This window comes from Acanthisitta chloris, unplaced genomic scaffold, assembly GCF_000695815.1.
Source record: "Acanthisitta chloris isolate BGI_N310 unplaced genomic scaffold, ASM69581v1 scaffold9966, whole genome shotgun sequence".
In the NCBI taxonomy this organism is placed as follows: Eukaryota; Metazoa; Chordata; class Aves; order Passeriformes; family Acanthisittidae; genus Acanthisitta; species Acanthisitta chloris.
This window is the reverse complement of record NW_008677626.1, coordinates 15,425-33,066: the sequence shown is the minus strand read 5'-3', so window position 1 is coordinate 33,066 and position 17,642 is coordinate 15,425. Positions and strand designations below refer to the sequence as shown.

The following is a 17,642-nucleotide window of genomic DNA, read 5'->3' as shown; positions in this document are numbered from 1 at the left end:
TACTGGCTGTCCTCACTGGGGAGATTCCCAAAGAATAAAGTTTCTGTACTCTTATGTGTTTTAATCTGCTTTGTGTGAACAGTCTGAAGAGAACTGAGGTTATGCATCGAGCACAGAAGTACAACTTGTACTTTCTATCAGAGGGATTGGATTTCTAATCACTCATAAGTTTCGTTGTCTTAGAGGTATTTTGACCAACAGCCATATAGACCAAAAGGTAGCCTGAATTCAGCATGGCTTTTGGCATTACTTTATGTGGAAAATCGACGGGAGAAATGCGCACCCGATGGTGTCCAGCAAGACTCGTTTATTGATACCAAAGCTACAGGTTGTATAGATGCACTAATAAGGCTCATACATATTGCAAAAGCAAGCTCGTCATTGGCTGGCGCGATTAATGGTCAGCTACTTCCTTTGCAGCTTCTTAGATCTTGTGCAGCTGCTCTTGCTCCCTTGTCCAACATCATGTTATTGACATAAAGTTGCTGATATGCTTATACCGTATATGACAAGCATATAACTATTAATCACTTATAATTAGCTAAGCTCTAAAGATAGCATTCAGGTACCTTCCCTACTTGCAGTTACAGCTGTGACTTTCCCAGGCTTTGCTGCATTCCTAGCTGTTTGTCTCGGACTTGTTTGTCTCACCCTCAAGGACAACTTGCCTCTGCCTTCTGCCAAGTTGAGTTACTCCCTATCTATACTTGTGAGTTACAACTTCCAGAGCCTTGTTTGTGCTACATTCCCAGGTGCGTTCCCAGGCCTGTGTCCTTGCTCTCTTGACCACTTTCTAACAATTCTCATCAACAAGCTGCTAGCACCTTTTGACTTGACTCTCCCAGAGTCCTTTGCTCTGCAAGCTGAACCATACTTATGTGGCTCTTAGCCCTAAGCCGTTCCTCCACAACTTTACTGGACTAAACACAGATATCCAGTGTAGACAACCACTTTTGAGGTAACCTTCAAAGACCAAAACAGAGTTCACCGGTATCTCACTGTATTGTGAGTATTATTAATTTCATCTGAAAATAATGCCTAAGGACATGAAGTCCCCATCTAAGATGCCTAAAAAGTTCACAACCTAAAAGTGACTGTCTCTTGAATGGCTAGAAACAGAGCCGAGATGACTATCACAGATGGAAACATCCCTGGCTGCCTAGTGGCAGTGAAGACCTTAAAAGACACACTAGCCAGCTGCACTCAATTAAATCTGATGTCAGAGGTTTTCCTTCTGTTCTTTAATCAGTTATAGCAGCTTCCACATGCCCATCCAGAATACTGCCCATGCACAGTGGCTGGACTTCCACTGCACCCTGACAGACATGCAGCCAGCATGCTGCAAGCCACTGGTTTATTTAACAGCTTCTTTTCAGCAGAAAAGTAGAAAGTACCTTTGGTACCTAAGCTGTTGTGCAAGACACACACTGGGCAGTTGAAAAGTAGACATAAGAGAGTAAGAACCTGGCTGAGACGCATCTCGTTCATATTTAGATAACCCGTTGGTCATCAAATTCTCATAAATTACATATTCTTACGAGTGTTTAAAGTAAATAGGGTTAGGCACCTCAGTTCCTTAAAGCCTGGATGTGGGCTGTTACCTGCATTGTGAAACACTTTAAGACTTTTTTAACTCAGTCCCTAGGCTCCCTCAATAAATATTTGAGATGAATGAGGCCTATTCTCCCCAAGTTACCTGTCACCACACGCATGACTTCGGTACTGTACACTCCACTCCCAGTCTCACCACACCCTTCGGTTTGTCCCTTTGCTTGCTTTATGTACCTGTGTGTTAGGAGAAACTGGAACAGGCAGTTTAATTGGAGAGGAAAGTTCATAACTGGGGAAGGAGTTCACAAGTTTTCTCTCTGCCCCTACATCTGAGCAATGTCAGAGCCTACTGGTGATCTGGCTTGTCATTCTGGCTGGGAGGGGAGTGGCAGACTAGAGAAGAAGGACTTTAAAAAGAGACTGAGGAAGTGAACTTGTAATACCAGTGAGAAGCAGTCCTTCAGCTAAAGCCAATTACTTTCCCAGCCACCTACAGGTTACAAAGAAGAGCACCTTGAGGTGAAACAAAGGAGAGATGAGGTGGACAGCAATGAAAAGTCTTTGGCTGTTCGTTTTCAGTGCAGGTGAGTACTAATTTGGTTATGTCCTTACGGGTTGAGTAGAAGGAAACAGCACTACAAAGTCTGAATACGCCAGTGCACTCCGTGTGTCTCTTTCCTGTTTAGTAAAGGTTCATGTTTATGATCAGACAAGAGCATGTACCAACTCTGTGCTGAATGGGCATCTCCTAAAGCCATAAGGCAGTGTTAGGAGTGGGAAAAGAACACTATTCTCCATGAGGCTGGAGAATATTTTTTAAAAACAGTTTTACTGATTTCTGTAAAATACAGTGTTTATTTCTGAAGAAGGAACTTCCTCATCTGTAAGTGGAAAAGTCAAAGAAACATAGAATCCTGGAATGGTTTGGGTTGGAAGAGACCTTAAAGATCATCTAGTTCCAACTCCTCTGCCATGGGCAGGGACATCTTCCACTAGATCAGGTTGCTCAAAGCGCCATCCAGCCTGGCCTTGAGTCCTTGGGTTCCATTTCTTTACTACATAAATCTGCATGTACTGTACATCTCTGTAGTCTAAATCCTACAGTTTATATGTATTCTGATATGACTTGTGATCTCTATATATTATGCACACCAAGGGGATGCACAATGATTCCTACTAAGGCATATAAATCAGCCACCTTGGCCTTCATCACAGTCTGGCCCTTTCCCATCCTGCTGTACAGAGCCTGCAGTCTCAGTTCCACTGCTTTTTATCCTGTCTCGTCTTCTCATACCAATGCTCCTGCACCTTCCAGGCTTCAGACACAGCTGTGCACCCAGAAATTGCTTGGTTTCTTTTAATCAAAAATCCTGAAAACCTCACTTCAACAATAATACCCACAAGAAGGAAATTCACGAAGTTTAACGTAATTAGAAAAAGTGGATATGCTCCACATACAACAAATGTGACCTGGCCCTTGAGTTGATGATCATTATGCAAACTGTGAAATGCCATTGGTATTCACTCTCCTTTTTCATCATTCTCACCTTCCATACTATCCAAATTGTGGATGGGGAACTTTTCAGAGCTTAAACACATATGTTGGATGAAGCTCTTCTTGCCTTTTGGGGCAGAACTTGAATGGGAATAATTCAGCGTTAAAATACTGGCCTGTGAAAAATTTTTGGAGAAGGTACAGTAGATTCCTGCATTGCAGCCGAGTGGAGAAACTGCACAGTACATGGCAGTGCAGTGCTGGGATGTCAGAGCTGCCTTGAATGAGATTTTGGCACAGGCTGACTTCTGCAGCACAGGTCTTCACTGCAGTTGTGTGAATAACTGGCACTGTGAACTTCTTGATGATGGGAAACCCCCAAACCGTCATTCTGAATAAAACAAAATCTTTACTTTTACTGCAGATTTCACATTTAAGAGGTTTTCCTTCTGCCACTTTGGAATTAAATTTCAGCTAAATTCTGGGGTAAAGTGCCGACGAATTAAAAACCAGAACATTTCCTTGTAAATGCGAAGTAAAACATTTCCACTTTTCCAACTTTTCTCACTAGCCAAATCTACCATGAGAAATCAGAAATAACAATTTTGCTTGATCAGAATCTCATTTTTTTAAGCAAATAAAATATTCCCCTGCTTGTTTCTAGCTGCATTAATTGCCCTTTAGTCTGATAATACTTAGTAAGGAATGTGAAAGTAGATACGTCACTTCATTTTCTTCTTCCTTTGTACAAGTACAAATCTCTAAGCTGAGCAGAGGGAGGTAAAACCTTTCTCAAATTCTTAAAACGTTATAAAGATGCTAACTGATAACACACAAAGAAGTAATTTTTAAGGCTTCAGCCTTGGTGACGCCATCTTCCTATGTACCCAAGTACAGAGGCTATTTGTCCTCTCTCCTCCTCTGGAGTTCTTTCAGAATTGGCCTTCCCTCCCATCAGTCATGCTTTGGATAGATTCTGTTTTCCTTCAGAAAAAAACCCAACAACCCTTGTAAGAATAAACCACAATTTTTAGACATGATGACTGTGAGGTGAAATGGGCTGAGCAGGGAGGAGGAGGAAATCGGCGTGGATAAATGGCATCCCAGAATGAAACCATGAAGCTTCCCAGAGAGAGGGGAGCTCTTTCTGGGAGCCAGAAAGAGATGTGAGTGACAAAGGGAAGAGCATCAGAAGTAGCTGGGCAACTGCAAGAAGTAGTTGGGTGACAGCAACAGATGCATCAGCAGTCTCACTTGTTACCAGATGTTTCTCTTGCATACAGTGTTTGGTTCAACTGTTCCCTGACTCTGCACTGAAGACATGTTTGAGTCATCCAATTGGAACAAGGAAAAGGAGCCTGAGGGTTGGGCAGTCTCTTATTTGCCTCTGGGCTGAGTTAATGACCCGCTGGTGAACCCCAGTCTCGTGGAATCAGTTTCTGAGTGACAAAAGGGTCAGAAAATGGGGTTTGCTCCATCTCCTAGTGGTGCTTTTCACCTAAATGCAGGAAAGCATCTCTATCCAGTCACAACAAGCAAGGAGGAAGTTTTCACAGATGTCTCTCACACAAAAGGCATAGGACAACAACAGTTAGAAAGAGCCCCAGGCATATGCAAACAGGGACCTTGCCCTGGGTGCCCCAGAGCAGAGAAAGACCAGGGAGTGGCTGCAATAAAAGCATCTTAGAAATACTTTGCCCTGCTGGTTTCCTTCTCATAGCTGTCAGCAGCTGTAAATAGAATAATCCCCAAGAGATCGGAAGCCACTACTGCCGTGTCACAGAGGAAGAGGTTACACACACACTTAATTCATTAACTATGCCAGACCACAGAACCACTCGGTTATGGAGGAGGTGGTGCAGAAAGATGGGGACTTCAGCTAAAAGCAGATCCTTGTGCCAACAGTCCTGTGTTACCCTGTGTAATTACCTGAATTGCTACACATGTTCTTAGCACAGTGATGGCAAAACCTTTTGGGTCCCTACGCTGCTATTTTCTAAGGGACACTATTGTTCATTGCTCGTCAAGGATCTGGTAGTGCTCAACTTGCCAGTGGCTTACTCTTACTGACCTAATGCATGCGGCTGTGGTCTTCCTGTCTAAAAAGCATGTATTCACAACCAATTTGCAACTCAAGGTGGAATCCAGACATTCTTTGGTCTCTCCCTTACACATTACACTTCCTAATTTGGACAAAGATACAGCAGACTGAGGACCTAAAGTTTGCTAGACGGCAACTTTTCAGACAAATCCTGAGAAGCAAACCTTCACCACCACATGCAGCATGTCCCTTGTGGGGGGAGCATACATGTCTGTCCTCCTTCACTTTCCTCCTTGCTGCACCATGTTCCTCTTTGCCATGGGAGTGCCTCTGAGCAGCACTCCCTTTCTTGCCACTTAGATTTTTCCCAAATGATTCAGTTTGGTGCCATTAGGAAAAAAAAAACCCAGCCCAACCCACCCATCCAACCAAACCCAAACACAGAACCCACGCAAACTGTTACCACGGATTCACACAGGAATGAAGGCCATCTGTAGAAGGGCAGAGATAATTGTCCAGCTCAATTCTAGAATAACTAAGACCTGGCCACTAGTTAATGCTCAGACATGATCAATTAAGAGCAAGTCAGATGGAATACAGTATACAAGCAACACTTATTTCTGCGCCCTGCATGCTTCACCAGGGCACAGAGGGATTGCTGTTTGATTCAACTCTGAGCTATTCCTGCGCTACAGAGGCAGGTGCTAGAGTTCTTGGGGAAAGGTGACTACTACTTTACTAATTTTTATAAACTAGCAGCTATTCTTCACTTGTTTCTTTCAATCTCTCTTTGCTTTTCTAGGTTTTCCTCTTTTCAGGGCATTACATGAAAAGGTTTTGATTCCCTAGCACAAAATGTCATTTTTCTATGGACTTGGATTGAGGCAAGTTATTTGACAGTTTTCCTGATCCCTGAAATTTGACAATATCAGTTTGTGAATTTAGCCTGAATCCTCAAGACTGCCGATGCACTTGTAGTATCTGTTTATCTGCCTCCCTCTGTACATTCTGAACTGTCAAAGGATGTCAGTCACACTGGAAGAGGGCTCAGGAAAAAAAAGAAAACATCTTTATAAATTTCATGGCAATATATGTCCAGGTAAAGAAGAGAGAAGTGAGGAATAGAAAGCAGAGTTTAGCTCTTAGCCATCCTTGTGCAGCAGCTTCCTGTAGTCAATCAGCCACAGCACACATCACACCTTGCTCCATGGGGAATGTTATGGATGATGTGAATTTGGGGTTATTGCGGCATGTAAAAAAAGCCAAAGAGACAAAACATGGAATCCTGATGTTGTTACTTTTGCTGAGTGCAGAACATTTTCTCTTCCTAGTTCTGGTGACTGCTCATGGCCTCACGGTGGAAGCACCCGTCAAGGAAATACGGGTGGCACGAGGAAGAAATGCTACTCTCCGCTGCAATTTTAAAACTGAGTTTTCTACTTCCCCAGGAGACATCGTTGTCTGGAGGAAAGTCCTTAGTGCGGTAAATCAAGTTGCATAAAGAAACATATGATAGGGCATCCAAGGGGGGTGGGTAGGAGGAGAGACAGGAGCAGGACTGTGGGTAGGAATGTGTGCTGAAAGAAAAAGGTTTCTTCTAAACTTGCTTTAATCTCAGAACTATGAAAACAGAAGCTATGATTCTAGATGCAATTTATCTCAAATCTATTGCATGATACTAGGCAAGCACCCACCCTTCTTTTTGCTCTCTTGTGGCCTTACAACTGTGTATTGAGAATAAATCCCTGTACATACTGTGGGGCTTACATCTATTAAAATATGTGAAACACTCAGATACTTTATCAAAAGATATGTGTATTTTTAAGTATAGGTAGTATACAGATATGTTTTATATAGATACATATCTTTGACACTATTCAGAAAGCTTTAAGTTGATGATAATAGTACATGGAAAGATTCTTGAGGTTCCCGTACGTTCATATGGAGTATTTGAAGGTAAAGAAACTTCTAAAGTTCTCTTTGACGTCTTGGGAGCTAGTGAGAGGGGGAAGGAGCCTTTGCAGATCCCCATGTGGGACCTGGCAAGGGTTTCTTTTCTGAAGAAGAAACTCTTTGCTGGAAGAGTTTGTGTAATCACAAGGGAGTTTGATTGACATATGGATCTCAGACAAGACTCATGTTGTCCTGTCATGGAGAGGAAAGATGACTAAGCCCCAGCAAAAGAAACCAGTTGTCTCTGATTTCACATAAGGTGGGAGAAGGGGATTCCAGACAGAAACACAGACCCTTTTGAATTTTTGTGTTTTTCTTTTCTTCTTTTTCTTTTCTTTTTGTCAGACTGGTGCAGTTGAAGGTCCACTTTTCCAAGCTGCTCTTTTCCAAGAGTGGGCTAATTCATCGAGTTATGTTGTAGACTCACACAGAAGGAACTAAGATTGATTCTTTTCCCTCCCTCTCTACCAGACTGATGCTGTCAATAGGTATTTTGATGGACTTGTACAGTACGGCCAGGGCTATGAGAACCGTATCCAGTTTACTGGTGATGTAGACAAAGGGGACATCAGCATCACCGTTGATGCAGTGACCATGGAAGACAACGGGACGTACGTGTGCAGCGTTCGGCTAAGGAATGACCCCCCCCGGCAGTCTGCATTAGTGTCTCTCTTCGTCCTTGGTGAGCATGACGTGGGCAACGCCAGATCCATTAGATAAAACTGCCCTTCCTCTAATATCCACATTGTTTCAAACAATGGATTTTTCTAACAGAAAAAAAAACACAAGGAAGTTGTCATCCACAATTCCATCTTTGGTCTTTTCCTACTTGTGTGGAAGTAGATTGGAAGGCTTAGAGCACACAATTCCCTTAGATACCTGATTGCAGAAAACAAGTCTTTAGAGTTGTATAGTTCACTTTCCTAATAATCCATGCCTCATTACAAGGCATTCCTCGTTCCCCTTGTGGCTTGTCATACTCTAGTTACAAAAGGATGAGCTACCTAACACTATTAGACATATCCCAAAAAGCATCTTACAATTTCTTCTTGGCTTTCCAGTGCCAAGAAGGGAGAAATAAGATGGATACAAATTCACTCCAGTTCCTTTGAGAAGAAGGTGGTAGGTGCAAGACCAGCCTCTGTTTAGGAAGAATAAAAACCACAGGTACAGGAGAAGGGCTGAAACAAGAAACTACTTCTGATTAATAAAATTACCTCGTTTTTTCTTCTTTCAGTTGCACCATCCAAGCCTGAATGCAAGATTTTGGGGACACCACAATACGGACAGACAATCAATCTAACCTGTGTGTCTCACGAGGGCTCCCCAAAGCCCAAATACACCTGGCAAAGCTTCAATGTACAAAATGAGCCCCGTGTGCTACAAAGAACAGAAGGTATGGGGATTTCAAAGACATCAAGTCTTTGAGCTTTCTGCAGATGAAAGCTGGAAAGATTTTGAAATGGAAATACAAAATCTCTCTTAAGGCTTTTTCTGGGACATTCTCTGACCAGGATTTTGAAAAGTTGTCCTTTCAATACAAGAATGCTCACGAGTAACTTAGCAGGGGGAAAAGCACTGTTACCTGAAGTAAGGATGGTCAGTGAGATTTCAACTTCAGCTCTCACCTGGTGAGAGAGCTGGCTCACTCTGGAAGCAGCCAGAAAGAATTACTTCTCAACTACTGGGTGTAAGTGTGTCATAACGTGAAGAATAACATCGAGTTTTCTAACTGATGTGCCTTTACATCCCAATGTAAAGACAATGATTGCTTTCAAGAGTGAAGGAATGAAAGTTGACTCCGAAGGCTTTTTTCCTTCCAGAGATGACTCCTCACCTACAGGAAGGTGGTACAAGAAACAGTTGCACCATTCCTGGTCTGAGAAAAAAAAGGGTTCTTTGGGACTGACACACAGGCCCAAATATTTTATTTGCTTTTATTTTAAGTCAGAATCTGGAAAGAAAAAGTAACTGAATTCCCACAACAGGACCTTTGGTAGAACTATTCATACAGAAATGAGAGTTTAATACTCTTTTAAGTGTAGTAGTGACAAGGACTCAAATTTATTCCTTTAAACAATTTTGTTTTTTCCTGGTTTGTCCAGACTCAGAAAGTCAGGAGTATCTGAACCTACTGTTCCTGGTTTAACTTACTGCAGCATCGCTAAACTAAGTATGATGAGACTCAACAAGATATTCAATGCTCCCTAGACGATTCTTGCATAAAATATGCAAAGGATAAAATACCACCAGGGACACAAACCTTATTCATTTCACTGGCCACTGAGTGGTGCCAGCGCATCATGCACAGCCCTGACTGAGCACACCGGGACTTGGCATAGCACCACCTGCCTGCTTCTGCTGTCATCCTGGCGTGACTTCCCTGGGACAGGAGTCTCTTCTCATCCATTTCCACCTCATTTCTGTTTTCACCATAGCACCCACGTCCAAGCAGTGTGACGACTGTCCCCTTCTGCCCCAAGCTGGCTGGACGCCCTACTGTCACAAGCAATTTCTTTCTGTGCTAAGTGTGTCCCACTGCTGCAATGTGTGCAGAACTCCCTCAGGAAACATTCCAAAAATTGATAGTATCTGACCCAGATTTTTCCCAATTCGACTCACTCAATTACTTTTGATTTAATAGGAGGATTTACATTCTGGTTGTAGACTGCAACTTTGCATTATTTGCATATTTGCATTATGATGTTTTGTAACTCTCAAAGCTGCAATCTATAAGCAGATAGAGAGAAGTAGGCACAGGCAGTATGTAGAAGCTTGTAAGAAAACAAAAATATCAAGCATGCAGTCCGTTATTTCTGGGTTTGCATGTTCTTCTGCTATCTGGCACTAGGCGCCAGCAGAGACTAAACAGAAAGAAGTGAGATCGCAAGGAATATAGGAAAGTCACTGAAAAGTATTCAGTCTTTTGCTTTAAGAGCAGGAATCTGGACCTGTATCACAAGTAAAAAGCATGGACTACACATACAAATATCAGCTGGAGATGTAACGAACAAAAACTGACTGCTTGAGCAGCCAGAGCTAAGCTTTAGCCTATGGTTCTGAACTCTGTTAGGCTGGTAGAAAATGTATCATAGCAATCATGTCACTGCATTTCTTTCCCTCCGTTTATTTTCACAGCCTGTGTAGTCCCTCCCAAACCAGAAAACCTTTCCCCCCACTGCTAAATGATACAGATCTGATAATCCTAAGAGCTGGAGGATTGTAGAGAATTATTTTTTTTTACAACAAAAACTGGCCAGTTCTCACAGCCAGATGCTGGTTTGGGCATCTTACATTTCTCAGCAAAATCCAATGCAAAGAAAAGCTTTCACTAAGTGCACATACTTCTCTATGCTCCACCTACAGTTTTTTTCCTAAAGGGAATGTTCAAATACCACATGGTCCCTGTAATCAAAACAGCACACTTCTGTTTGTCCTCCCATAAATCACACTAAACCCCAGGGATGAGCATGGCAGCTCCTGAGCAGGACAGATCCATCAGCTTTAATAACCTCTCATCACTCCAACTACACTGGGCTGGAATTGAAGGGCTGCTGTCACCACTTCCTTCCCTGCTTTAATTCTTTTTTTTATTTGGACTGGATTTGTGTTTCACAACAGGGGAACAAATAACTCTGACAAACATCTCAGCAGATACCTCTGGCTTTTACATCTGTACTTCAACAAACATTGTGGGAACGGAATTTTGCAACATGACAGTCAGCGTTGTGCCACGTAAGAAATGGGTTTTCTTCCTGGAAGGGCAGTACTGGAGAAATTATCCCAGCTAAGAGCCAAAGGATTAATGGAGGCAGTGCAGACAGAGATATAAATTTCTGCTTTCCCTCAAAAAAGGATCTTTCTTACTTTAAAGAGAGACCTCTCCACTGGTTTGCAAGCTAGTAGAGCACTCACTAATTCATAGAGTTGGTTCACAGGTGACAAAAAATCCACATGTAGAGTGAGATAGGGCTGAGCCTGCAAAGTCTGACACCAAACTTTATTGATGAATTACAGCAATTGTTCAGATCCAGGGGCTCCTCCCTATCACTGTCTAACTAATTGCTCCTGCAGACTTAGCAACCACCCACTACAGAATGAATCCCATTTGCTGTAGTCAAATACAGGTGGCTTCCACTGAGTCTGGATCTCATAGTGATATCTGACATGTGGTAGTGGGGTTTGAAGTCCAGTGACTGTGCTGATTTCATTTGGTATCATTCTCACTGCTAATTCTTTTCTTCCCATGCAGCATCCATGAACATAGCTCTTTATGCTGGCATCATCGGGGGAGTTATTGCTGCAATTATAGTTATTGGTATCTTAGCCTACTGCTGCTGCTGTCGGGCAAGCAAGGACACTGAATATGAGATGACGTAAGTACCTTTCCCTAGGAGAGTGAATGGAACATATGAAGGGTTTTCCTTTTCCCTCCGGCATCAACATATGGAGTGGAAAGCATGGGAGGAAAAAGAAATCAAGGGAAGTGTGCACTGCTTTCTCCTTTCAGTTTCTTGTTACAGAATATGCCCAGTAGTACCAGACACCTTTGTGGTCTCTGGGGTAGAACCAAAACATTCAGACCTTGGAACTGAATTAGCATAGATGCTATGAAAGTAAAAAGTAGCCCACACACCTCACATCACCAGCAAGACTCAATTTATGGAGTTCAGTGCAGTACAGTTCCAGATCAGCTTAGAGCAGTCTCAAACCATTCTAACACAAAATCTCTTCAGTAAAATTTCTAGCTGGTTTTACTTTAACATCTCTACTCCTGAACAATGTTTTAGGGAGCAAGAAGATAGAACGGAACCGTCCAAGGAGATGCCTAGAAAGCATCATGAAGCAAACGAGGATGTTTAGAATATCTGAAGAAAGAAACAGGAGACCAATACCACCTTCAGGATTTGCTGAGGCACAGACATCATTGCAGAAAAGAATTCAATCCCTCCTTCTTACAGCAAGAAGTGTTTTTGAATAATAAAATGAAAGCTAACGGGAGAGAATATCTTTGTTTCCCTGGAAAGAAGTGCTTCATGTACAATGAGTACTAATACACAACCTCATAACAGAAAAATGCATGTGGAGCACTGTTCCACCCAGCCATCCAAAAATAGCCAGTCTTCTGGACTTCCCACTTTCTGAAAAAAGAAACCAGACAGGTCTGTTTGGAGAACAGAGTTGCTGCTGTATTCCTAGATCCAGAGAAGGTTTCAAGGGCACCAATTACAAGTCATCAAAGCAGGGTGGTCTTGCTTCCAGTGTCATGCAAATGCCACAGCCTACAGCATTTTCCAATATAGAAACCTTCTACAGAGGTTGAAGCAAGCTGATTTTTTGAGACATTTTATTAAATGTGTTCTTTGTATATATTATATTTGCACATATAAATAAAGATGTGGTAAAAAAATCACAGATTACCAATGAAAGTCTCCTGTTCAGAACAACAGTGCATACTAATGGCATGGGTAAAGAAGAAGTTAGATGGCCTTGTAATTGGCAGCTTGTAAGATCTAGGAACAGTCTAGTAGCTTATATACTGTCAGATTCCTGAACTGCTGAGTTCTAGCTCAGAGAGCTCCTACAGACCAATTTCCATTGCATTAATCTTTTCTCCTGACTGTTGCATGGGAAAGTCAGAAACAGTTCATTGCTGCTGCTTCCAAAAAACTGACAGTGTGAGAGCATGTAATCGGCAAGTACATCTCTCATTTTAAAAAAAGGGGATGTGAAAAGGGGGAAGAAGGAAAAATACCTTTTTATTCAAATTCTTAACAATTTAAGCAGAAGCACTGTATGTGCAAGATGTGTGCAAATATGGAGAGAACTCCTGTCACTGGTACCTTTGGAAGAGAATGGACTGTCTTTGTCCAAATGACTGTCAATGTGGTGCTAAAGCTAATTAACAGCTGGTTTGGGGTTGGTTGGTGGGGTTGTTTTTTGTTTGGGTTGTGTGTTTTTAAAGACATGTTCAATAAATGAATTACAGTAATATATTTATCCTTTCAAAGCTCTTCATTGCATCTTCAACTTCAGGAGTTTCAGAAACTTACTGCAATGCCTCCCACATACCCTTTACCCTCAAATAGTTACTGCAATAAAAATCTAAAATGTAACTTCAAACAACCAGCAATCCTCCTACACATGACCAGCATTTTCTAGATTTCAAACTATGAAAATCATCCTATCTGTATTGTTATTTTGCCCTGCTCTCTGCCTGCCACTGTTTCACATGCTACTTAAAGTACAATTACTCATTTGTAGTAGTAACAACTGCAAAAACCAAACCCAAGAGTTCTTGACAAAGAACTCAAATTTCTCTGGCAATGAACAACCTGAAATGCAGCTCAGCAAGACATTCTGAGGACCTTTTCCCATGATGCATGACAAAACATTGCAAAAATGGGTGACAAAAAAAGAATGTTGCACACAGAAGCTGAAGGCAGATTAAAAAAATGAAGTGCTTAGCACAGAAATGGAGTTGATTTGTATTTTATTCTCTTTTGCAGCAAGCAAGTATAGCGTGAATTATCTAATTAGCATTGTAACACTATTTTCTTGTGAAACAAGCTATTCCTTTTATAAATGTTACAGACATTAGTCAGCACACCCTGTTCCCTCCACCAAAACCCTCTGGCTGAAGAGGGCTTCTGCTGAGGGATAACAGTGTGGATTCTCAAAAATCTTAACTGGAAAGACCAGCAAAAGGATTTGACAACTATCAGCAATATTTATAGCCAGAAACTGTCTCTAGCCACTAACCATTGTAACACAGCCCTACCTATTCCATACTCTTTATGATATGTGAAGCTTAATTGCTGATTATCAGCTGAACTTGTGAAGTAACATTTGCACACTGGTCATTTTAGGCATAAAGAAAAATGCAGATCAGCAAACCTGCATTAAGTTATCTGAAGAGACCAGCCACAGAAGTCAGAAGAGATGTATTACATAATGACACACAAAACCATCAATTCAATTCTCTGTAAGCAGGTTTCATAAGAACTAGCAGGGGAAAGAAATAGTCAAACTCAACAACCTTTAAAACAGAACTACTCAACATTCTGCAACACCAAGTTCAGCTCTGCACTGAGAAATAAACTAAATGATAGCACTTGGAGATATGGCTGAGATAATTCAGTGCTGCTTATCATTTACCCCTTTTTTTTAATATGAGTAATATGTTGGAAGTTGTGCATTTATCAGAATGCTTTATGTGTTTTTCTTCAACCAATTTGTTAAACTCAGTCAGCCAGAAATACACATATTCAAATTCCTATCTTACTCCAAGGTTTTCCTGTGAGTGAATTAAGTACTTGTGTGTCTGGTATGTCTTTTGGAGCAGGAATAACTCCAGGAGTTACCTGCAGTATACCCACAATCTTAAACAAAATTAAACCAGCAATAACATATTTGGAGGGAAGATGGGAAAAGCTAGTGATAATTAATTAATTCCAAAGAGTTAAGGTATGTACACCCAACTTCAATACTCACTTCCCTCAAAAGGCAGAAAGGAGGGAGAAAATGTATGACCAGGCAGAAAAGTAAATTCTCACTTTATCCTTTACACAGCCTATAGTAAATTACCATTTGGTTACATTCAACTTTATTCACAAACCTACCATGGAAAGCAACCAGGCTGGTCAGGCATGATCTAGCCTGGGCAAATCCATGCTGACTGTCTCCAGTCCCTCTCTTCTCCTTCGTGTACCCAAAAACATGTTCCAAAAGGACTCACTCCATGATTTTTCCAAGGAGTCCAGTGGAACTGAGCAGCCTATAGTTCCTATATCACCCCTTTGACAGACGGCTGCAGTATTTGCCTTCAATTGCTGTGGACTTTCTGTGCTCTCTGTGACCTTGCAAAGGTACCAGGCAGCTTTCTCAGCCTCCTCAGATGCAGCCCATCTGGCTCTATGGACACGTACGAGTCCAGAACTCTCAACATATCCCTGACTTGCCCTTCATCCACTGCTGCTGTTCCTCTCCCCGAAGCATTTCAGAGCACAGAGACTGGAGCAGAGAAGGCACCGATCACCTCAGCCTTGTCTCTGTTATTCCAGTCATGTTACTAAATCACTCTCACCATTCAGCTCCAGGACCACTTTTAACTTGTTAAGTCTTTTACCTGCTAAGAAAGTCACAACAGTTCTGCTTACTGACCTTGATCCTCTACAAGCATCAACTCCAGACAAGCTTTGGCTTTGCAAACACCATCTCTACAGGCCTGGACAGTGTCTGTGGATTCTTCCTTTGTAGCCTACACCTGCTTCTACCTCCATTACACTGCACCAGGACCAGGGAGCAGCCATGAGATCCCTGTAAAGACAAGACAGTCCTGCTGATCAATCTACCTGCACACTCAGACTGCTTTTGTGTTTGAAACACACTGTCCTTAATGAACTGCCAACCTTAATGAACCCCTTTATTCTGCAGAGCTGCCCCCCAGGGATTCCACCCCTCCCCATTTCCCACATAACCCCCAAGTTCTGCTCTCCCTTCCTCACTCTTCTCAGGATTTTGAGTAGTATTTCCAGTATTACACAGACACAAAAGCTGTTGCTCCCACAGCCATTTCAAGATTCAGTACAATGCACAATTCAGAACTCATCAGACAGACAAGAGTTAATTATCTCACAATTCTTGTTGCTAGAGTAACAGCACTCCTTTTCTATTTATTTGGATCATCTGTTCCAGGAGAGACACCGAGGCAGTGTTCTAGCTGATGAAGTTCACAGTACGATGATCAAACCGTCAAGATTAATTCTGGATGTGTTGGAGCTAGTACTAAATTTGTTATAGCTCAACATAAGGGAATTTGGAACTTCTCTCTCCTGCATTTCACCTGCTCGCTAGGGATTGAGGGGAATTAATTGAAAATGGCAATTAGAGAAGTTTGTGGAAGCTTCTAAGACAGAACCAAGGAAAAATCAGGGAACAGATAACAGGGTTAGACTAACAGAAGTGTTTGCCAATGTCTTCATTTTACTAAACTGATGCAATAAAAATTATTGGTCAGTCATTCTAGGGTGAAAGTGAGGGATGATAATCTTGCAGAAGTCATTAATAGGGCAGAAACTAGCTAACAAATTTATTATTCTCCTGTTTCACTACAGTACATTTACTCTGCCAAATGGAAAGATGTTGTTAAAGCCTTTGCATAGCTGCATCTACCTCTAGCTATCAACCAGGAATTTAAAACCCAGTGTCACACATATACTTGACTCACTTCACTTTTGGGCAAAGTCTGAAATTCTTGCTAGCAGAAAGGATTAGGACTTTTTAATTCAACTAACAGGTCCAACAGCACAGTCCCTCTGTGCTAATTATGCAGTTTTTTTTAAAGAGATCAGGAACAGAAAACAATTATTTTCCAAGGAAATCAAGACAGATCTTCCTGGAATACAGGCTCACCCAATGCAAGTTCTTTTTCAGAAGAATCTGACCTTCATCACACCACCATCTGACTGTGATTGCTGGAAGACCCTGAGTCCCTTAAATGGAAGTTTTCTATTTGAGTATGACTCAGCATGGACCTCACTGTAGGTAGCTGGCACAGCTTCCAGGGGAATGAATATCAACTGTGCCATCTGATCAAGCATCACACACTGCTTCCTCCAGCCCAACATGCACCCAAACAGCGAAGTACAATGTCTCATATTTGACAGACCCTCCACTCAGTAAATCCCCAAACTACTGCCTTCCTTCTAGCTTTTAAGATTTTGATGACTGACACATTGCCAAAGATGTACTAAAGATTAATCTTTAGACACAACAAACACTGATAATTTAACTAGTTATAATGCAGACCCTGGAAGTGGCACAAATATTGAGCCTACTGGCACAAGGAGGAAAGGGATTACTAGCCTTCCTTTCCCACACATCACTTACTGTCCAGCTGCTTTTCTCACACTTGGGAGGTGAGCAGTGTTCTCTTTACATGAGAGCAGGTGGAATGCACAGAGCTCCACTTGGGAATAGACAGTGAGCCAGTTGGGAGCTCTTGGGTTAGGCACAGAGGGAAGGCCAACATGGGTGACAATCTAGTGGATGTCTGCTGCAAATAGCCCTGCTAGGAGGAAGCACACAAAGCCTTCTTCAGACAACTGCAAGCCTGATGCTCCTGATACAGGTGACAGAGGAACCAAGGAGGGAAGGTGTTCTCTGCTGGACTTCATACTCATGAACAAGAAATAACTGGTCAGGGATGTGAAGACTAGGGGGGAAATTTAGCAGTCTTTGGCCTGGTTGAGAGATTTGCTGGAAGAATCCTGTGGCATATGGTCCTGAAGAGAAAAAGAGGACCAGGTGAGCCTGTTGACTTTTCAAGTATCATCTTCTCCAAGACAAACAGGAAAATAAGCAGAGGTTGACCGAACAGCTCATGACAAAAATAACTGGTCAGGGATGTGAAGACTAGGGGGGAAATTTAGCAGTCTTTGGCCTGGTTGAGAGATTTGCTGGAAGAATCCTGTGGCATATGGTCCTGAAGAGAAAAAGAGGACCAGGTGAGCCTGTTGACTTTTCAAGTATCATCTTCTCCAAGACAAACAGGAAAATAAGCAGAGGTTGACCGAACAGCTCATGACAAAATCATGAAAA

The 17,642-nt window shown here is 42.0% G+C and overlaps 1 protein-coding gene across 1 annotated transcript; it reads left to right on the top strand.

Moving 5' to 3' along the window:
• The first annotated feature begins 2,101 nt into the window (after nt 1-2,101).
• GPA33 (glycoprotein A33 (transmembrane)) lies at nt 2,102-11,903 on the top strand. Its single transcript, XM_009076588.1, has 7 exons — nt 2,102-2,135; nt 6,419-6,570; nt 7,512-7,722; nt 8,278-8,436; nt 10,662-10,775; nt 11,293-11,416; nt 11,831-11,903. Exons 1-7 carry the CDS (start codon nt 2,102-2,104, stop codon nt 11,901-11,903), a joined length of 867 nt encoding a protein of 288 aa, XP_009074836.1.
• The last annotated feature ends 5,739 nt before the right edge of the window (nt 11,904-17,642 follow it).

What these genes read in the sequence shown, in the direction of transcription:
- GPA33 (XM_009076588.1), top strand. Translation starts at nt 2,102, where the DNA reads ATGAAAAGTCTTTGGCTGTTCGTTTTCAGTGCAG. An exon ending in GCTGTTCGTTTTCAGTGCAG is followed by an intron (nt 2,136 to 6,418) that starts GTGAGTACTAAT and finishes TTCTCTTCCTAG; the next exon opens with TTCTGGTGACTGCTCATGGC. An exon ending in GACACTGAATATGAGATGAC is followed by an intron (nt 11,417 to 11,830) that starts GTAAGTACCTTT and finishes ACAATGTTTTAG; the next exon opens with GGAGCAAGAAGATAGAACGG.